At 43.3% G+C, this 22,807-nt stretch overlaps 1 protein-coding gene across 1 annotated transcript in view; it reads right to left on the bottom strand.

Annotated features, from left to right (window-relative positions):
• Vps8 (VPS8 subunit of CORVET complex) overlaps positions 1-22,807 on the bottom strand; it is a 215,747-nt gene that overhangs the window by 99,089 nt on the left and 93,851 nt on the right. The window contains exons 26-33 of the mRNA XM_060370095.1: positions 21,293-21,365; positions 20,526-20,645; positions 13,819-13,890; positions 9,382-9,501; positions 8,463-8,519; positions 4,248-4,330; positions 3,162-3,246; positions 2,320-2,418 (exon numbers count right to left, since the gene is read on the bottom strand). Of these exons, the coding sequence (XP_060226078.1) occupies positions 2,320-2,418; positions 3,162-3,246; positions 4,248-4,330; positions 8,463-8,519; positions 9,382-9,501; positions 13,819-13,890; positions 20,526-20,645; positions 21,293-21,365 (709 nt within the window). The remainder of the gene's footprint in view (positions 1-2,319; positions 2,419-3,161; positions 3,247-4,247; positions 4,331-8,462; positions 8,520-9,381; positions 9,502-13,818; positions 13,891-20,525; positions 20,646-21,292; positions 21,366-22,807) is intronic.

Here is a 22,807-nt window from a genome sequence, read left to right as displayed (position 1 = left end):
ACTCTAAAATGGCTTTTAGAGGTCCATGGATCTCTGAAAATATAAGTAAATTGCTGTATGTACAGTATGTACTGTACCTTACAGTATTAAGGGGTATAGGTTAATGGCATTTATTAATGGCATCCTGCATTAGATTGTAAAAATGAATGAATGAATGAATATCCATCACCCAGATTCTAAGTTGACTATATATATATATATATATATATATATATATATATGTCGATGTAGTGTTTTCCCGTGTTCCTGTTCATTGTATTTGATTGCTGAAGACAGAGAAGTCTTTCAGTAATAACTCCATATATATTTTTAAGATTTACTTTTATTTATGTGCCTGTGTAAGTGAATGTCGTATGTGTGCATGTGCCCACAGAGGCCCAATCACCTGAAGCTGGAATTACAGAAATCTGTGAGGTACCCAACAGTGCTAGGAACCAAACTTGAATCCTTTGGAAGAGCAGCAAGTGCTCTTAGCCAATGAGCCATCTCTCCAACACTGAACACCTCCCTAAGTTTACACGCTTTAAAGCTAGGCTTTCAAGTCTAAGGTGAAAAGCGTACAGATCTGAGAGGAACACGGCCGGCCAGCAGGAACAGCTGCATGGCAGAAATGCTTCCTGCTTCCCCAGTGAGGGGTCCCTTTGCTCACTCACTGGCTCATCACAGCCCACACCTGGCAGACAGACGTTGCTTCCTGTTTAGATTTCTGCGACCCATGAGCGCAAAAAACACCGCATGGTGCAGATGAGTCAAAATGAAGACTAAGACAAGATGTACTATGGAGACTCAAAGAGAATGATGAAAAAGAAAACCAAATGAGCAAAGCGCTAAAGCAGTGCACGAAGTTCTCCCTGGGCTTTTTCCCTGTGACACATTCGTATCGGCGAGAAGCTGGTGTCACACAATAACGATGTACCACGTGCTCAGTCCTACGTATGAGAGCGTGGCCATCTTAGACAACACATCTCCCGAGGGACCGAGGAGCAGTCTTCATACCAGGTGCTTCCCCTAGGATTCTGTCCACACACTTGCTGCTCCTGTGAATCAAGGCAATAATGTACTTGCTGTGAATGACAGATGTGAGTGGGGAGTTGGAGGAGGGGCTACAAGCCAACTCTCCTACTCGTGGTCTGTTTGTACAGCTTGGTAAGAGGCTCTGGCCTTGGTAAGGTGTCTTCACCTTGTGACAGCAGGCTATTCTAACCAGCAGACAGTTACGAGATCAATAAGGCCTGGAACAAATTTCAAAAAAGGAATAAACGAGTTGAACCAATTCTGAACAGCTACAGGGAGGGTGATTCTAAGGCCATTTGTCAGAGGATGGTGTCAGCCAGAGAAAAGGACTCAGGAAAATAGTAGCCTCCAGACCCTAGGGGTGTCCTCTTTCTCAGGGAGAGAACACACCGGCCTTTGTGGGTACATTTGAAAAAATGTTATATGCATGTGTACCTATGTACGATGTGTGCAAGTGTCTATTAGTGTGTGTCAGTGCGGGTATTCAGGCGACACAGCAAATAACCAGCCTTTTATCCCCTGAGCCTCCTCTCCAGAATGGAATTTGTTTTTAACAGAGCTTAATGTTCTCTCTGTACGTTGCTGAAGTCTTTTCAATTAGAGTACAGGAACTGAGGAAAATTCTGTAATATCTTCCACTACTCAATTAGCAAAAGTTAACCTGGATAACATTCCTAAAGGCATGATGGGTCCCAGCTCTGTCACAATTTGAGGTGGGAATGTGCCCATACTTCAGCCCCCAGTTCTAGCCGGTCTCTGGAGATTAGTGTTGAGCCCAGCCTTCCTTAGCGACTCTTCACACAGCAGCAGGTGGAGGTTAAGGCAGAAAGCCACTAGGTATGGCGCTGAGAACAAATGGTGGAGGTGTGCTCCGCCCTACATGGGATGGCTGTATCACCCCCTTCCAGGCTCAGGACCATCACAGAAAGGGTAGAAGGAACAGGAACCAGAGGAAGGGGAGATGTGCAGCAAAGAGACATCTTCTGGACATGGCACAGCCATGCACTCATGAACTCACAGCAGCTGTGGTCATCTGGACAACACTGAGCCCATCCCCATTCATCCCAGATGGAGGGGGGCCATGAGACTCCCTCACCCCCTTAGAGACTATGGGCAGTAATGGTATTTGGGGACACTGAGTCACACACAGAAGGAGGACATGAAAGGAAGAAGAGGAGCTTGAGAAGAAGGGTTCTAGTGAGAAAGAGTAGGGGATGAAAGGAGAAAGAGGCCCTAAAATGACCAGGATTCATTATAAAAACATAAAACTGTCCAAAAATATTTGTAAGGCTTTGGAGTCGGTACCTCCATATGATCCATTGCTTTCTGCCACACAGACTGCTTCTCCTCAGCACTGTGGCCAGGAATGGATAAGATGTTGTGGATATAATTGAAGACTTCTTCCTGTGGAATACAAGACCATGAATTCATCCTTCACTCCAGCAGAACTCAGCAGCTGCTGCTATTGGTACCAGTCTTGATAAACATGTAATTTTAGGAGATGAGAATCCATTTGGAGCTGGAGACAGTTTATGGAAACTGGCAGTAGAGGAAAAGTAAGTACCAAAAGCATAGGGCAGACTCTTAGAAGTTCTAAATCTACTCCACTTAAATCTGATCTCAGGCTGTCAGCCCCTACCCGTGACCTAGGTGAGCAGCATACTTGTATATGGTGATACACTCCCAATTTCACCTCAAATCTCTCTCGCCCTTGGCAACTCTGTTCCTCTGTGATGATTCTCATTTCATCCACATGACCTCCACTCAGTTCCCTGAAGATGTCCACTTTGCCTGCTTTGGGACTTTCACGTCCACATCCCCCCCACACCCCGTCCTCTCTCAGAGCTCACCTTTGAATGGCTTCTCTAATGCCAAGAGTAAGTTCACACCACACTTTCTCCTCCCTTTCGTGTATAATTTGGCCCCTCGCTAGCCTCCAAAGCAACACCCCACCCCTCTTCTCAGGCCAGTATCTAACTCCACATTTGGTTCCTACTGGTGTCTATCACCGGGTTATATGCTCAAACTTCAGGAACTTCATGTGCTTTAACTAGCAACACAGGTTCTTCTTATAGCAAAAACTAGTAAATATGGCTGGGGGAAGAGAGTGAGGGGTAGACAAGAGGTAAAGTAGTCTTTAAACTTACCTCTCTTAAGGGATCGTGCAGGTAGCAATCAATGATTTTGTCATACTGGTGTCCCCGCTCATACATAAATTCACAAATTTGATAGCTGGAATGTGAAAGGACAGACCTCAGTTGCCAGAAAGGCAGGTGGCAATGCGCTTCTGACATTCAGAACTTTACTCAAGCATGTGAAAAAGGGAATGGTATCATTTTTAGTGCTAAAGACAGGTCTGAGGATTTTTAGAACAAGGACACCTCGGACTTGGCATCTCACATCAGGAACACAGTAAAGCACGCGTCCATTTGAATTCTGCAAACTCTCTGGAATCTGGTCCCAGGCATTTCGGATAAGGGTACTTGGCCTGTATTATGTATGTAAGAGAGAGAGAAAGCGCCAGCTTCTTTCCTACCTACTGCCTGAAGATGCTGCTGAATGCTTTGTTAATAAGCACCTTAAAGAGATAATGTGTCAATTAAGAAATAGCTGGCACTAGGTATAAATAATTTGTAAAATTGTTTATAGTATTTCTTTGCTCAAAATTAAATACAATAAACTAGGTAAATAAGTGTTACCACATTATATTTTAACTACTATGCTAAATTTTATAATCATTTCTACTGAACGTAACTGTCATGATCTAAGAAACACCACAGATGTATTAACTTAAAAGAAACCCCAGAGCTGGGCATGTCTATGGCCCCAGCGCTTGGGAAGAAGAGAGGGCAACACGCAAACTACACAGAGCATACTTCAGGACAGCCTGGGGCTACACAGTGAAAACCTGTCTCAGAACACTAAAATAGCTGTGTATAAATAACGTGAAGCATATAGGAAGACTGCCTGTTACTTTCACATTATACAAACAAATATACATTTTTAAATTTATGCTTTACATTTCTGTAACTTTTGCTAATTTTTACAACTCATGTGAAAGGCAAAAAACAGAAACAAAATCCCCCCACCGTCCCACGCTTGTGTTTTTGTAACTGAGGCTGTTGTTGGACGGCCCTTTCTTAGTTAAAATAGCAGAAGTGCAAAATACACTAAGTTCCCATCAGAGAAATAACAGTCGTGGAAGAGTAGTGCACAACTTGAAGAGAGCTCACAATTCAGCCTTCTCTGCCATGCGGACGAGCCGGCTCTCCTCAAACTGAACGACGCCTCCAGCCTGCAGCAGTTCTAAGAGGACCTGGAGATTTGACACAAGCGAGTAGAGAGTTGTTTTGTTTACTAGTTCTCCCGAGTCCATCGGCCACACGGCCCATGTCCTTTGACCTGCGAGCTATCGCTTGGTGACAGGTGGGCTGCGCTCACTGCCGTATGACTCCGCTCCTCAAGCACAGAAGGACTGCCACAGCACAGCTGTGGAAATATCCTGAAATACCTGAATACCTTCCTAGGAGGTTTGTTGTTGTTGTTGTTTCTATATGTTTCTATATGTATGAGTGTTTTGCCTGCATGTATGTGTACCATGTGCGCATGCCTGGAGAATGCAGCTGCCAGAGAGGGTGTTGGATCCCCTTAAAGTAGAGTTAGAGATGGCTGTGAGCCACCACACAGGCACCAGGAGTCCTCTGCATGGACGCTCTGGTTCGCTGCGAGAGCAGCCAGCTCTCCTAACCACTGTACCATCTCTCTAGTTCCAAGAAATTAGTTTCATCGGACATTTTTATGTCTTATGGTTTTAAAAATCTATTCCACAGTGTCCAGGTGTACACACTAGTTATTTTAATTAATCGCAGGTGTGTCTGTGTGTGTGCACGTGTGTGCATGCTTGAGAATGGATGCATACTAGCAACTCTCAAAATATACAAAAGATAGGAACAGGTCAAATGTTTATCCAGGGATGGATGGACAAATGAGGTCTCACACTCACACTCACACTCACACACACACACACACACACATAAACGAACAAATATTATTGGTTTCAAAACGGGAAGAAAGGCTGGATACATGGTGCACTATGGATGAACCTTAAAGACACTAATGTGCTAATGAACCAGGCTCAAACGATGGGCAACAAATACTGATGCCTGAATTTACATGAGGAACCAGAACAGGGAAGAAAGTCATGTCCGTGGCCAGGCACCAGGAATGGGACAACATGGAAGCATTGCTCTGAGTGACCACCACTCCATCTGGGAAGGTGGAGTATCTGGGGACAGTGGAAGGTAGCTCACGCCATCTGACTTTAGACTTAAAATGATGTGTTTCGGGGCTGGCATGCAGCTCGGTTGGCAGGGAACTTGCCTCGCAGTCATGAAAGTCCCAGTTTGAGTCCCAGCTGTGCATGGTATCAAGTGCATACCTACAGCCCTCAAACTCAGGAAGATCAGGAATTGAAGGTCACGCCCAGCTACACAGTGAGTTCAAGGCCAGCCTGAGCCACGTGAGATTTGCCTCGGCACTTTTTAATCCAGGTGTAGTGGTACACACATAGAATGCCAGCATCAGGATGCTGATGCATAGGATCCTAAATTGTAGGCTAGCCTGGGCAACAGAGCAAGACCCATCTCAAAAACAAAGACAGTAACAGAAACAATAAAAGCCAAAAATATTGTGAGTTCAGGATTCAGGAGACAAGACTCATGTCAGGGCACCAGGGACCCTTCAGCAAGAACTTTTTGTTTATTATCTTGATGTTGAACAAAATCAATCCAAGTTTTACATTCAAGGCCCAAACTTAATCCATGGAGCATACTGCCATGTATAATAAAAAGGGAATAAAACCTATTCGCTGTGTCAGTTTGGAATAAAGCAATGGAAGGAAGCCAGTCTTCCCAACTAATAGCTGACTGTCATCACCAGGGTTTTTTGCAAGCATGTTATTCAGTATTATTAAAAATTAACTAACGTGTAACTATGTGTGTCAAACACAAAGGTGCTGAAACTAAACGCTCATATTTCCTGTTACTTTATCACGTTTTGCTCCTCTATCTGCTCTCAGGCTATTTATGCCCACTGCAGCTGACCTGGGTAGTGGCGGCAGCACAGAGGGGGCAGCTTGGCACCCTCCAGCTCCACATTTAGTGACAACACCTCAGAAGACTAGGTGAGACAGCCTGGGATCCCTACAGATCATCAAAATGCTCTTAAAAATCTTACTTCTCAAAGGGCTGTAAAAACAAGCAACCAAGCAAAAGGAAACAGACCCACTGGTGGCCTCACAACCTGAAATGTTTACTTTTGGTTCCTTGCTAGAGACAGTTTGTCAGTCCCTGGTAAAGAGAATGGAGAAAATATTAATGAGGCAGTTAAGCTTAAATGTCTGACTGTCTGGGCCAGCAAAGGAGCTTGCCCCCAAGCCTGACTCCCTGAGTTCAATCCCTGGGTCCATGGCAGAAGGAGACACTTGACTCTTGAAAGTTGTCCTCTGACAACATATGCACTGTGGCTCATGCTCACACACACGAAGTTAATAAGTGTAATTTTTTAAAGTTTGCCTGTCTGCAGGCATTAAACTGTGAAGGGGGAAAATAACATTTTTTTTCCCCTCAAAACTATTATCTGTGAGGAGTGATGAGAGAGGGTAAGGGGCAGGGTGTGTGCTGCAAAGGAAGTGTAGGTGTGCTGATGCATATACATATTTTTATACATATGTATAAAAATGGCTGTACACTGTATAAAAACGTCAAGGTGAAGCCCGTTATCTTGTATACTAACTAAATGAAAATAATAGAAAACAACCTGTTACCTGACTGGGCAGAGCAGTCACTTCACTGGTGAGAGAAGAAAGTTCTGACCGGTTTTACTTGCGCCTTATTTATTTACATAAATTTACATAAATGGCACCACTCATGTCAGAACTGGACTTGGGAGCTAAGTGTTGACTCTGAGCACAGCACTGGAAAATACTAAGAAATACTGCACAAACCAGGTCTGCTACGTGACAAGCAGTATGAGTGCTGGGTCAGCAGGGAAGAAAGTCCCATTTGAACTGTAACCCTGAACAACTTATTCCATCAATTTCACTGCTTCAAAAGCTGAAGAGGGGGAACCATTTGAATGGGCACCTTTGTAATCAGTATGGCTATGGTGCTGTGGTTATTTTTCAAAGTCCGGCTTTAATGTGCAGGCGTGGCCACATCTTCACACTAAAGCCAAACCCTGGAAAGCAGTCACCCTGCATTAAGTCACCTTCTATCAAAGAAGCCTTTTATGCTAAGAGGTTATACACACACACCATAACACCTCAGTCCCCCCTCACTGTTGTGGACAAACACGTGTAAACAGAGAGTTCCCTCACTGTTACTTGTTCTCAGTGCAGCCTCGCAGGAAACCACCATGTTCGACTTGCTCTCTGAGTCCACTGCAGCCATCGCTGGGCCACGGCAGGGCAGCTGAGGGGTTCGCTGCTGCCGGTCTCCTGAGTGCAAGTCTGGGCTGTGCACTGCTACCAGGAAAGCCAGCTCAACAGTCACAACTCTAAATCCCTGTAGCTTAGGAACTTACAAAGTTTGGTATCAATTTTAAGTGGGTTGACTTAGTTCTCACAATTCAGTGTACATGCTTTTAAAGCACCTCTCACGAAAGTGGCAGGACGAAAAAGAAGCGGTGGCCATTAATACTATCCCAGTATTAACGGGGGGTACGTGTGTGGATCCCAGTCTCTGGAATGGATCCCTCCATGCAGTAGCACCTTAGGATACTCTCCAGATCACATGTGCCAGCCCTCACGGTCCTGTAGTCTCTGTGTTCTGGGAAAACAGTGAGCTGCTGCTAATGAGAACAATGAGAACATGGAACATATGGGGTGCAGACAGAGCCACTCAGACTGAGCTCAGTGGCCAAGCACTGTACTCACATCCCTGTGTCCATCCTTTTCTGCCTGTCACCATCTGTAGGTTAGTTAGTTCGTCCACATCATTTCCCTTACATGTAGTGACGCTGGCACAAAGGAGCTCTTTCTGGCTCACTCTTTGTGTGAGAGCACTGATTGATAGGATCTGCAAATCATCTAGGAGCAAGCCTGAGGCACACCTGGGGGGGGGCACCCGGATCAGGCTGGCCTGTGGCCAAGCCTGTGAGGGGTTATCTTGACTGCTTACTGAGTGGACACAGTCACCTGAAGGGGAGCTGCACCACCCTCTGCACTTTGGCTCTGGACTGCGGGAAAAGGCGAAGCTGGCCAAGCACCAGCATGCTTCCTCTCTGCTCCCTGGTGGTGTGTTAAATGACCAGCTGACTCAAGCTCCTGGACTAAAATAAATGCTTCCTCCCTGAGAGTGCTTCTGTTAGGGTGTCTTAACACGGCAACAGCAGAAGTAGCTAAAACAGACTTTTCTACAATCTTCTGCAAGGAGTTCTAGTGTTCATACCTGCTGTCTTTCAGAGTGCCGGGAGTCATCATCCGGGCTACAGAGGAACTCAAGGACCTGGGCGAAAGGAACAGTGATAATTACCCTTCTGCGTCAGCAATTCCCTCCCCCTCACTGCTAACCAACGCCAGCATGTACTCAGCTGCCCCGCTGATGGCCTGCTGTATATCAGGCGCCAAGGGTGCCGACAGTTTAGCATGTGCCCTATACATAACCCTTTACTGCTGAGAAGCTGAACGGGGAGCGCTTCACTTTGAGTTCCTTAACGCCACGGTCAGCACGCATGGACTTCGGTCAGGACGCTCGACTCTGAGTCCTATCCTACACACAATAACGATATTTCTTTTAGAAAAAAAAATAATGACCCTAAGTCTAGCTTAACCTTAGTCTAGGCTTTCTCTGGAAAATGAGGATAAATGCAGTGATTTGAGAACTTCTGGAAAATAGGGAATGGACATGAGGCTTTCCTGGCTCTAGGAAGCACTCAGCACGGAGCACTGTCACCACTGTTCTTTGGTGATGCTTACACTACCCGTGGACATGGAGGGAACGTTCTGACCATGCTTGAGAAATGCCTAGAGAGTCAGACTCATTTCTAAGGTAATTCAGCTACCCAAAGTATCCTCTTCTCCCAACGACCAATACACCTTACCATCAGTGAGAGAGACTCTTAAGTTAGCAAATTCAGAAGCAAGAAATTCTAAGCAACTTAGAGTAACCAAATAACTGTTAAGATAGGATATTGAAAAGCCATGCTCCCATAATGGTAATTGGGCAAAATCCTATCAGCAGAACATACCATTAAAACATACATCCCTACTCAGATCCCAAACTTGAACACAGCCCCAGGCAGTCTGTCTTGTCTAGGAATGGAGACCATCAGAAACCAGCTGCAGGCCTCACTGCTAAACACACTTACTTGATCGAAGAGGGTTCTATTCACAAACAAGGTATTGTCAGGCTTTGCGAGCTGCCGAGCAAGGAATGTAAAGAGACAACCCACTTGTGACGGGGTAAAATCTGAATTCTCCACCATAACCTGGTGAGCAAAAACAAACCATTTAGCAATATTTCATCTGGTTTGATGCAAAAGTATGCCAATGTCGTGCCTCCCCCCCCCACACACACACCTATCAACAAAGAAAGATGAAAGCTGCTTTGGGTTAAAAGTAAAATAACCTCAAAGTGAAGGAATCCCAGGCACGAAGTCAGTACAGCTGCGTTGGCGGGGTGACTGCTTCTGTCAAGTTGGTGGTTTGTGAATGGACTTTTATAACCTTATACAACAGGTTTCCAATCACAGCCATTCCTCTGCTTTAACTTTGCTCTCGTCCTAAGTCCCCATAGTATATACGGTGCTATGACAGGGGCCTTGGAGGAAGTTGTGATGCTAAGCATGGACTGTCAACTTGAGTCCCCTGGGACATGGACCTCTGGGCCTGCCTGTGGAGGATTATATTGACTGTGTTAAACAAGGTGGCAGAGTGGCTATCGCCATCCCCTGGCTGGGATCCTGTCTTAAATAGAGAAGGAGACGGAGCCGCAGCATTAGGAATTATGAACTAAGAAGGAAGGTGAGTCAGACAAACATCCTAAAATGTGTAATCACATCCCATCAATATAAAGACATAAAAACAATATTGAAGCCCAATGCTTAAAAACAAAACACAACAAACCCTACTCTACAACAGCACATTAGATTCTCTGTTACAGAAGGAATCTGTAGGAAAACAAGGAACAGCTTCTAAGCAAAGCTCTGAAGTCTAAAGCAGAACCTTTGCCAAGGAAACATTAACCAAGAGAAGATAGAACAATGGTGTGTGTGGGTACTGGAAAACTGCCAGGGAAACCCTAAGTTCTACTGGGAGGCAGAAGCAGAGGAAGAAGGATAAATCAGACGGCAGCCTCAGGATTCTTGAACATATGACCCAAACTGTGGGAAGCCTAGAGGCGCTGAGCTGGAGACCGGGTTGTGATCAGGACTGTGCTTGGGGAAGTGACCCTGTGTCAAGTATGGCATACAGACAGATCGTGTCAGGGATCCTACAGCAGGGACTGCATGGCCCCAAGGGAGGAAGGGGGCCCCGAACTGCAGCAGTGGGGATGAAAATGGGAGCTCGGTGGAGAGAGCAGCCAGCACACACATTCCTACATATGGAAAATGTAACAGACACACACTTTGAGCATGACCAGTAGGTGGATAACCCCGCCATTAACAGAGAAAGAATGCAACATTTGAGGTTGATGATTGGGCACTGCTGAGGGCTGACATGGTGGACTAACTGGGGTAAATTTACCACAGAAGAAGATTTTAAGTCCTCCATTCAGAGATAACGTATGAGCCTCTGCCTGCTGAAAAAGTCTCCTGGGGCCTAGTCTGACCTTCTTACTTTGGAAGCAACCCGCCCCTTCCTTAGTCCTTCTTCTTTAGCATGACAACACTTGTTCAAGTGAATTATCACTGCCAAGTCATGCCACCAAGAAATATAACCCTGAGTTATAGCTCCAGTTACGCATTCCCTGTACACCCACGTCACCAGCCAGCTCTACATATAACACATGTCCCAGCCTATGACTTTCCCTGCTTAGTGGCCCCAGTCCCTGTCTAGAATCCTGAGCTCGGCGCCCAGCTGGTGCTCCTCTAAGTCATTAGCCCTTCCTCCTGCTCGGAGACTCCAAAATGACTGTATACACATCTTTTACAGAAGCAGCTCCAATTCACATCTGATTCCTTTGGCAATTAAGCAAATGTCTAACTGACTCCATCCTACAAGGTTTCCATTTTTTTCCTCCAAAATATTTCAAGGTCCATGCTTACAAAATGCCTTTTTATCACTTAGTCTCAGGTTTTCCCTATGCAGAACATCATACCGCACATAACAAGCCCTTTTTCCTGTCCCAGCCACTCACTTTTCCTCCTACTCTCAACACCTCCACCAAAGTACACTGCAGCACATGAATAAACCTGTCCCAGAAAGTACACTGCAACACGAGTGCAACCTGTCACCAGAAAGTACATGCAACACACGAGAACAACCTGTCTCAGAAAGCACTGAGCCCTTGATCTCTGCTCTTTGACTCACGGTGAATACTAGCATGACAGCAACCTGCTACAGCCACAGGGAGTTACAGAGCTCCAGTCTTTGTATCTGGATCATCCTTCCAGACTAGGATAGATCCAAATTCAAATTCTAACTTGACTGATATATAAATGCTTCTTAAACATGCTCTGGGCATGCTACAACAACAGACCCCCATGAATATAGTTAATTCAGCATAACAAAATTAATAAAACTAATATAATAAATACCACTAATCATCCTCAGTTTCTACCTTCACAAAGTGCAAGGTGAAACAGGAAAATCTGTAATTGCACAATGCAATGTGCAAGAGCAGCACGGAGTATCCTGGGAACACAGGGAGCTCTAGCCAACCTCAAAGTATATAGTAGGATACAGACATGGTCCAAAAACTAACAGAGAAAGGTACAGGCAAGTTTGGCTGAAAGATAACCCATGCAAAGAGCCGGAGTCATGATGATGACACATAAGTAAAGAGCATGTAAGTGCGTGTGTGGAGGTGGGGGGGGTGATGGAAAAAGGAATCGGTTATACAGTAGTCAGGGAAATAGAGAGGTCCTTAGATGTCATGTTAAACCACTTTGATGGATACAGCAAAAATTGCCATGTGTTAGGCCATAGTTTAGACAGTTTGTTCCCCAAAGGTGTATGATATGGAAGCTTGGTTCCACTTGTATAGATGGCACAATTTTTAATAGGCAGGATTTAGTGGGTAGAAACCAGGTGCCTGCAGGTGTCACTGGGACGAGATTAGTGCTGAGCTGTCATAAAAAGAGTATACCTGGTCCCTAGCTCTCTGATTTAACTCCCTCACTTTCACTGATACTGTGATGCCGACCACTGTGTTCTGACAAAGCCAAGGAGACCTTTACCAGAAGCCTAACAGGCCAGGCACTCAATTTTGAGATTTCAGCTTCCACCTCTGTGAACTATGTAAACCTCTTATCTTTATAAAGTCTCCAGGTCTGTCTTAGGGTAAAATTGCAGTAACGTACACTCAAGTGTCTACTCTTTCCTCCTGATAGACACCACTTTTACCTTTTACCTGAGCACATGGTAACTCAGAATGCTTCAGTCTCTCTAGTAGCTCTCAAAGTTCCAGAGAACGTGATGTAAGCAGATTGATAGTACACAACATCAAAGATGTTTCCTTACTGACATATTTCTGACCTGGGCTTCTTAGAGTCAGAAGAACAGCTACACGGAACCACACAGAAACCAAGTGCTAAGGGTAACAGTAACAAACCAAGCTCAGTCCCTGGGGGTTTCTGAAGCTGCTCTCCTGGATCAGGCTGTCTACCTCCAGCTTAAGAAGGAATAATACATTCCCATCATAGTTAAACTACTGTCATTTTGCGTTAACTCACAGGTATAATTTAATTCCAACTAATCTAACAGAGAGGTTCAAAAAAAAAATACCAGATAGACAAAAGGCAGAGTTACAAATAGGTAGACTATCTAGGAACCTAGGTGAAAATTCTTTATATTTACTACCTGGATTTAACTGGGTTTATTCTAGTCTCATAGCCATCACCACTTATATTACAAGGCTAATAAATAGCTGAATTGAGATGATATATATACTTTGTACATGCTCTGCATATTTACAAAGAAAATTAATGAATATTAATTCATTAATACAAATGTAATGTTTATGCTTCATAACTAGAGGACACTTTAATTCTGGCCTCTTGACCAAAGTAATCTAAAAGGAAAGAATCTCTGTTTTATGAGCAGATGAAGAGTGACAACTGCAGGCTTTCAACTGAACCTCTGAAGAGCCACGGAGACACAAAGGACAGGGACGCGTCTGTCTCTGCATGCACTCATAGCAGCAGCGTGGATCCTAAAATAGGTCTTTGCTGACTCTGAAGCTGGATTGGGATAATCCTCAAATCATTCTGAAGTGTCGCCAATCATCTTATTGCCATAGCAGAACATGGCACTACCATGGTAACCAACTAAGGCTTCTAGAGACAAGAGATTCTTGGCATTAATTATTTCTTAAAGCTGTCTCTATTATTACACACACCACACTAATACAGCAATTACCACAATGACCATTTCTCAAGATCATAACCTTCACCCCAGCATCCAGCCTAACACTTTTTCAGTTCGTCATTAATATTTCATTCACCTCTTAGGAACAAACACCATAATATAATACTGCAACAAATGGCTCCACTGAACAGATTATTTCAGATCCTGCTATAAAAAAAATCAATTAGCTTAATATAGTACCAGTCAAGAGAAAGACATGCAATCTTTGAACTTACTTTCAATAAAATATCCACAATGCGCTGTTGGTATTCCACAGCTTGCTTGTCGTTTTTAAAATCTTCGAAGGTCTAAAAGAGAGAAAGTAAAAATTAAATTACTGTTATTTGCTAATTTTAGGAGGAAACAAATTACTAAATCCCCCTCTCTTTAGTGGAAACAACTGAATTTATTTCCTTTTATAAAATAATGCCCAGATGATCATTAAAACATTTGTGAAATAAAATTAGAAAATCTTCATATTCAAATTTTTAAGGAGAAAATATGCATTTGGAATATTACCCCCACCACCAATAAATAGATAAACAGATAGATAGATAAATAGATAGATAGATGAACAGATAGACAGACAGACAGACAGACAGACAGACAGACAGATAGAGAGATTTGGATATATTAGATAGGTAGAAATAGATAGATACACAGATACAGATAGAGATACAGCTCTATATACGGGGCTGCAGATGCCTGCAGAGGCCAGAGGTACTGGATAACCCTGGAGCTGGAATTACAGATGGTTGTGAGCCACATGACATAGTTGTGGGAACTAAACTAGGTACATTCATGTACATTTACCACATGCCTGCCTTGTGCTAGTAGGGGCCAGAAAAGAACATCAGATTTCCTGTAACTGGAGTCACAAATGGCTGTGAGCTGCAGTATTGTGGCTAGGAATGGGACCCAAGTCCTCTGCAAGGGCAATAATTGCTCTTAACCACTCAGATCTACTCCAGCCCCCATTACTTCTTATGATACTCCTTAAGGATAAGATACTTTAATAAAATTAAGTAGAAAACTGTAGAATTTAATATCTCATGATTTCCAAGACCTTAAAATGACTGTGATATATATGTTGTTACTATACAACCAAAAAGAGTTTTGAGGAAGAAAGTAAGACAATGTTACAAAGGAACAGACAGTAAGGACTGTACAGGGTGCACAGATAAGCACACGGATAGGCACTAGGGACCCTGGAAGGCTAAGCACACAGGGCTGTCCCTTCAAGGGAAGGAATGAGATACCTGCTGTCCTGCTGCGAGGGTGGGAATGGACATGATTTCTAACCTGGTGACCTTTGCTCTATTTGTGGCTGGAGACAATACCAGACCCCGCCCCAGACCATTATCATAAACTTGTTCTTCTCAAGCTATAGAACCTATCTTTGTAGAAAAATTTTAAGTAATTGTTATTTGCTAATTTAAGAAGGAAACAAATTACTAAGTCCTGCTCCCAATTTCTGTACTCAACCTATAGAACCTGTCTTTATAGAGGCTGTTATGTTTACTTTACACAGAATTTCAATGTAGTCATGTCTGATCTTTAGCCTACTGTGTTCCTCAAGGAAATGTACGTTTGCCTTGTTGTGCGTGTAGGCTTGAGTTGATCATCACCAGGACAGTTGTCACCAAATTGCACTGTGATTATATACACCTAAACTGAATCACTTGGGGTCTGACTTTTGGGGTTTGAACCAACATCAGCTATTGAACCATAGCTTCCTCCCTTGGACCATCTCTCTGCAGGCTTGGGAAGGGCACAGAGACCCATTCAGAACTAGGCAACCTGGAACCAAGGCCTTAGGACAGAAGGGTAGGATGCCACAGGCTTAGTCCCCATTCAGACTTTTACTTGGAAATAACTGAAATGCAGCTTACTGTCATGAAAATAATTTTCATGATTTCCACAATTAAGAAAAAGGGTTTTCAGGGATAGGTGTTTTAAAAATAATCATGGTTTACAGCTGTGCAAGTCACAATAGCCAGGAAATGAAACCAGCTTTGATGTTGATCAACAGAAGAATGAATAAAAAAATGTGGACACAATGAAATCTTATACAGTCAAAAGAAAAGCAAAATTATGAAATTTGCAGGAAAACAAATGTAATTGTACTGCAAACTTTCTTCCACATGCAGAACCTAGTTGCATAGTGTGTCTGTGTGCATGTGTGTATTTACAGGTATAACTGTATGACATAGAATGAGAGAGAGGGTCATGGAGAGGTGGAAGAGGCCATCAAGGAAGTGAGACACAGAGGAGAGAGAAGACACATGTGAGAGGTCCTACTGGAGAAAGGAAGAGAGTCAGCTGGCAGGAGGAAAACAGAGGAGGACCATGGTGAAGAGAAGCAAATGAAAACAAAGTGCAATGGATGCATGTGTGGAGACGCCATGAGGAAATCAACTACTTAATATGCTAACCTAGAAGTTAACTTTAAAACATATTTTAATAACAGAAAAAAAATGTAAAAATAAGACAAATGATTATGGTAAAGCTGATGAAAGGCCAAAATTTTAATCCTAACTACCAGAATGAATTACCATATCCTCAAAACAGCGTGAAGCATAGCACTAAAAAAATGTTATATTATTGCTTACTGTGTTCTGAACATAATATACATTAAAAACATTGGATTCTGGTGGCAGTAGCATGTTACAAAAGCACCAATTCACACAGGTCTACACACAAAGGGATGGGAGCTGAGTCACGCCTGGGTGCTGAGCATGAGAGAGAAAAGTCACTAGCACCTTCTCCTGGTCTGCACCTAGCCCCGGGTTCTGAGGACTGTTAGATTAACAGAGACATTAGTTGCTATATTCCTGACCAAGGAGACGGACTGCACTTTGTGCCAGTGATGTTTTAAAAGGATCTGCAAAGCTATGGGCTCTTAAGACTCTGTCAGTTCTACCCAAGCCAAGACTAGAGGACTTGCTAGTGTTTAAATGGGCTATGAATTTTCTCCACCTTCTCTTTCTTCTTATTGGCATGAACTTCCTTCCTGTTTCTGCCTGGCACATGGCAGGTACTTTAAAAACAACTATTGAAAGCAAACAAAACAAAAACAGTCCTTGAATTATCTAATTAATTATTTACACAGAAAAATAAAATATGTTAAACTTTTTTCAACTACTATGCTTTGCAGTCAGTTAGTTGAAATGAGTTGACAAAAAGATCACAGGAGTACTTATTAATCTGGGAAGTTCAACCAGGAGATATTGTTATACTTAGATGAGTTAAATATGACTCTGCTTGAAGACAAGAAAATATTTCAGTTCCAGCTTCTGACTTATTAGAACATGAAGTACAGACACACACACACACACACACACACACACACACACACACACACACTCTTTCTCCCTTATTCCAGACGGCTCATCTGAGATATTACTGAAGATGCAGAGGGTATCATTTGCTACAGAAGTGCCATTCAACTAATACCCAAAGGCATAGAGAATTAACAAGTGTTCTATAAACAGTGACAAGGAAAAGAGAATTTCCACAGCCATTTTCCTACTAGCAGCACGCAGTCACTACTTTGCAACATACATTGAAAGCTTGTTTCTATAACTCTAATGAAATGGTGACATAAGAGTGTTATGGTGTGGTGGTAGGAAACGGCTCCCAAACTGGCACATCACTGTAGAGTGCCGTTCCACAAAGAAATGTAGATCTGAAACTCAAGTTCAACGATATCTGGGAATTTGGACATAAACAATTAAAGGTTATTCTGAGGTCTGGATGATATGACAGCAAGAAGACTCTTAAGCCAAGGCCAACAAACATCCTATGTGTAAGAGCCTTTTGATAAACAAGCCACACTTTGTAGGCTCCATGTGGTCTCGTTTATATATTCTCTTACTTCTTATTTATTTCTTTGTTTATTTTACATTCCAACTGAAACTCCACTCCCTCCTCTCCCAGTCCCACTCTCCCACCCACTTTCTCCATACCCCTGCTCCGGGTACCAGCCCACTCTGGCACATCAAGTCTCATCAGGACTAAGTGCCTCCTCTTTCACGGAGGCAAGACAAGGCAGCCCAGGTAGGGAAACAGGATCCAGAGAGAGGCAACAGAGTCCAAGCCAGACACTGCCCCACTACAGTTGTTAGGAAACCCACTTGAGAACCAATCAGACCATCAGCTTCAGAGGTGTAGGGGGCCTAGGACCAGTTTGTGCATATTCTTTGGTTGGTGGTTCAGTCTCTATGAGCCCTCATGGGCCCAGGTCAGTTGGCTCTGTAGGTCTTCTTGTGGTTTCCTTGAATCTCCAGATCCTTCAATCCTTCCCCTAACTCTTCCACAAGACTCCCTGAGTTCCGCCTAATGTTTGGCCGTGGGTCTCTGCATCTGTTTGCATTATCTGCTGGGCGAAGCCTCTCAGATGACAGCTATGCTAGGTTCCTTTCTGCAAGGATCACAAAGTATCATTAATAGTGTCAGGGGTGGGGCTCTCCCATGGGGCGAGTCCCAAGCTGGGCCAGCCACTGGCTGGCATTCCCTCAATTTCTGTTTCATCTTCTATCCCTGCACACACTGCAGGCAGAACAAATTTTGGATTGAAGGTTTTGTGAGTGGGTTGGTGCGGCCCTTTCTCCCCTGGAAAGCACTGGTACAGGAAACAACTTCCTAAACAGAACACCAACAGCTCAGGCTCTAAGATCAACAATTAATAAATAGGACTTCATGAAACTGAAAGCTTCTGTAAGGCAAAGGACACTGTCAATAGCACGAAACAGTAGCCTACAGACTGTGAAAAGATCTTTACCACCCCTACATCCGATAGAAGATTAATATCCAAAATATATAAAGAACTCAAGAAATGAAACACTAACAAATCAAATAACCCAATTAAAAATGGGGTACAGAGCTAAACAAAGAAATTCTAATGACCAAAAAGCACTTAAAGAAATGCTCAATGTCCTTAGTCATCAGGGAAATGCAAATCAAAACGACTCTAAGATTCCATCTTACAGCTGTCAGAATGGCAAAGATCAAAAACCCAAGTGACAGCACATGCTGGCAAGGATGTGGAGCAATGGGAACCCTCCTCCATTGCTGGTGGAACTGCAAACTTGTACAACCACTGTGGAAATCAATCTGGAGATCTCTCAGAAACTTAGGAATAGTGTTAACTCAAGACCCAGTATACCACTCCTGGGCATATACCCAAAAGAAGCTCTATCACACAGCAAGGACATTTGCTCAACTATGTTCGTAGCAGCTTTATTCGTAATAGCCAGAAACTGGAACCAACTTAGATGTCTCTCAACTGAAGAATGGATAAAGAAAATGTGGTACATTTACACAATGGAATACTACTCAGCTATTAAAAAACAAGGAAATCATGAAATTTTTAGGCAAATGGATGGAAATGAAAAATATCATCCTGAGTGAGGTAACCCAGGAGCAGAAGGACACACATAGTATGTACTTACTTGTAAGCGGATATTAGCCCTATAGTACAGGATAACCAAACTACAACCCATAGACCCAAAGAAGCTAAGTTACAAGGAGGGCTCAAGGGAGAATGCTCAAATCCCACTAAGAAGAAAAATAAAATGGACATCAGAAGTGGAGGGAGATCGGGAACTGGGTGAAAGAAGGGGTAGAGAGGGGAAGGGAACCAACCAGGTGAAGGGAGAGCAAGGATGAGGATGACAGGGTGGGAGAGGGAAGGGAAATTGGGATGGGGAAGGCTCCTGGAAAGATAAGGGGATGACCCTAGCTGAGACTACTAGCAGTGGGGGATACTAGGACTGCCAGGCAGGACTTACTTACTAACCCTAATAATACAAACATTCTTAACTTATGCAGGTTTGAGGTCAAATGGGACTGGCCTTAAGTACTCAGACAACTGTTTGTAGGACCCTGCCCTATCTCCTCACAGAAGACCCCCAAATAAAATAATATTTAAAGAAAAGTAAACAAAAATAATCACTTGTAGCTGGGTGTGGTGGTGCATGCCTTTAATCCCAGAGGAAGGTGGATCTCTGTGAGTTTGAGGGCAGCCTGGTCTACAAAGCAAGTCCAGGACAGCCAACACGACACAGATAAACCTTGTCTCGAAAAACCACACTGGAAAAAAAGAAATCACTGGCAATGAATGAGAATAGCTATTGGATCCTTCAAAGTACATGGAAATGGATGGCTAATGCCTCCTGGACTGATCACATTTGAATTCCTATTGGTTCTCTTCCCTTCCTCCATATGCAGTTGAAGTCACTGTTGCTGACGTCAGATATCAAATTTAAGCAATGCAGATTATGATGCAACGAATCTCTCCTGGCACTCAATTCTTAAAGGAGTTTACTCAGTCGTATACTGTCACTTGTTCGCACACAGAGATAGGCGCCATCTTACAAAGCTACTGTTCACATTTGAGTGTATTCCCTTCTTGTTTCATTTTCTCCAAATATTGTGTCTGTAAATGTGTTTTACTGTGAACCGGTGATTTCACTAAATGCTGCAATATAAGCACTTTCCATCTTACTAAAGCTAAACAAAACAAGAAAGTACAATATTGGGAAGGGCCATTCCTTTTTCTATAATTATTCTGCTATATGATTATAAAAAACAAAACCCAGCTCATCCAAATTCACTTCTAATTAAACATTTAGGAAGGTGTTTTCAGTGGAGATCTTCCACAGTCCACCTCAGCTTCAGTTACTTCCCCCGTGCTCACCACACCTGCCAGAGATTACACCACCTAGACAAAAGCTTTCAAAAGACAAAAGTGGTCCTTTTTGCTTTCTGACAATAGAGACAACGGCAAGGGAAGAAAGGGCTGTAAGCAGGGAACTAAGAGACCCGACAGTCTGAGAATTTCAACTCCTGACTCACTAGAGCATCATCATGTGGGGTTTTCTTCCTAATTTACAGACACACCTTTGAATTAAAAAATACCTTAACAATCAGTGTCCCTTACCAGTGCCAACACATTCAAAAATTCTCGTGTGTCAAAATGTAGCAGAGTCCGAACATAAGGATAGACTTCTTCCTCGGAGGACGCTTCTACAGAATGTAGACGGATCAGAAACTCAAAAACCTGCAAGTGAAAAGCAACTGGCTATTATTTTCTACCATCTTACATCTTCCTCGAGAGCAAGGACCCCGTATGGTGGAAACAAAGGCAGGCTGAATTCACTCTAAATTGCCACTGGGTTACTCAATGTCTCTCTTAAATTCTCTTTTACCCAAAACGGTAAAGTTGGTGACAGTGTGGACTCTTGTCCTTACAGTGGTGTTCCTGAGCTATGTGCAGTGTAGCCACAGTTTGTCTTCAGCCACCATCTGGCTAGCTGTGTGACATAAGCTACAGCCATTTGAGAAAAGGCCTCCATGAGACTGGGCTGTAGGGAGGCCTGCGAGGCAAGTTCTTAATGAGTGATTAATTAATTATTGATAACTCAGGACCACCCCTGGGCAAGTGGTCCTGAGTTCTATAAAAAAAAGAGGTAAACAAACCATGGGAACAAGCCAATGAGCAGCGCTCCTCCACGGCCTCTGCACCAGTTCCTGCCTCTGGCTCCTTCCCTGACTCTCTGTGATGGACTGTGCTGTATAACTAATCGGAAACAAACCCTACCCCTCCAGATTGTTTCTGCGGATGGTGCTTACCACAACAAGAGAAACCACAGCTAAGCCAGTCACCCTAAGAGACAGACAATAAAATGCCATGAAAATAATACTCACCTGGTTCTTAACCAGGGGCACAAGGTCTTCAGGGATGTCACCAAGGGGGTAGGCACGACCTGCCAGGCAACAGCTAGAACAAAGAAGAACACACCTGATGCCTCAGTTTCTCCCCCTGAGCTTCTGCTTCCATTGTCACACAGACTCAGCATTTGTCAGGTCAGGTTCAAAATGAGATCACTGTTATTCTGCAGACAGCTGACCACAGATAAGAACTATGCAATGGATATGTCAAAAAAAAATTATAAAAAGGCTACCGTTAGTGGTCCAGAAAATAAGCTGATGTTTAAACTGCCTTCACAAATGAGGTTTATTGTAATTAAAGTTCTTCAATGCCATGAAGGAGCCTCAAAGCAAAAAAAAGGGGGGGGGCCTCTAAGAGAATATTAGACAGAAACAGTACAATATGGTGATTTAAACATGATGGTATTTTAGAGGGAAGGAGAGGTTTTTCTTTAAAGCCTAGAAAGGAGTTTCATTTAAAGGAGAATGAGAGGGGAGAGAGTGAGAAAGAATAAGAATAAGGCCTGCCAGGCATCCCGGAGCAAGCCTAGCAGCAGAGAGCTGGGTCCTGTCCCCTGTGCTCTATTATCTGGCCCACAACTCTGCCTGCATTCCCAGAGGCCTGCAGGTACCAGGAACAACCAAGTAACCCCACCTCAATCCACTGTCTTCCAAATCCCCCTAAAGCACACTCAGCAAATGTAAACTGCACCTGCTCTCCTGTGCTCCATTTTCTGGCCCAGAACTCCGCCTCTATTCCTGGAGGCCTGCCTGCACAGGGACAACCAGATGGCTAAAGGCCAGCAGCATAAGAACACAATCAAAAAGAGCCACCAGAGCCCAGCTCTCCTACTATATACTAACAGCAAAAGCACAAGAAGATGACCTTAAATCCAATCTTAAGAAGATAATAGAGGCCTTTAAAGAGGGAATGAATAAATCCCTTAAAGAAACACAGGGAATATAATCAAACAAGTGAAGGAAATTAATAAAACTGTTTAAGACCTGAAAATAGAAGGAGAAGCAACAAAGAAAACACAAACTGAGGGAATCCTGGAGATGGAAAACCTAGGTAAGAGAAGAGGAACTAAAGACACAAGCATCACCAACAGAATGCAAGAGATGAAGAGAAAATATCCAACATATAAGATATGATAGAAGAAAGAGATCCATTGGCCAAAAAAAAAAGTTAAATCAAAAAAGTTCCTGACACAAAACATCAGGAAATTTGGAACATTATGAAAAAAACAAAACCTAAAAATAATAGGAAAATAGAAGAAAGAGGAAGAGAAGGAAAGGAGGAAAAGGGGGAAGAAGAAGAGGAGGAGGAGGAGGAAGAGAAGGGGAAGAATGAAAGAATCCCAATTCCAAAGCACAGAAAATATTCAACAAAATCATAGAAGAAAATTCCCCCAGCTTAAAGAGATGCCTGTAAACATGTAAGAAGCTTACAGAATACCAAATAGATTGGACCAGAAAAGAAAATCCTCTTACCACATAATAATCAAAACA

Source organism: Meriones unguiculatus, chromosome 17 (genome assembly GCF_030254825.1).
Source record: "Meriones unguiculatus strain TT.TT164.6M chromosome 17, Bangor_MerUng_6.1, whole genome shotgun sequence".
Taxonomy (NCBI): Eukaryota; Metazoa; Chordata; class Mammalia; order Rodentia; family Muridae; genus Meriones; species Meriones unguiculatus.
This window is presented reverse-complemented; position numbering and strand designations above follow the sequence as displayed.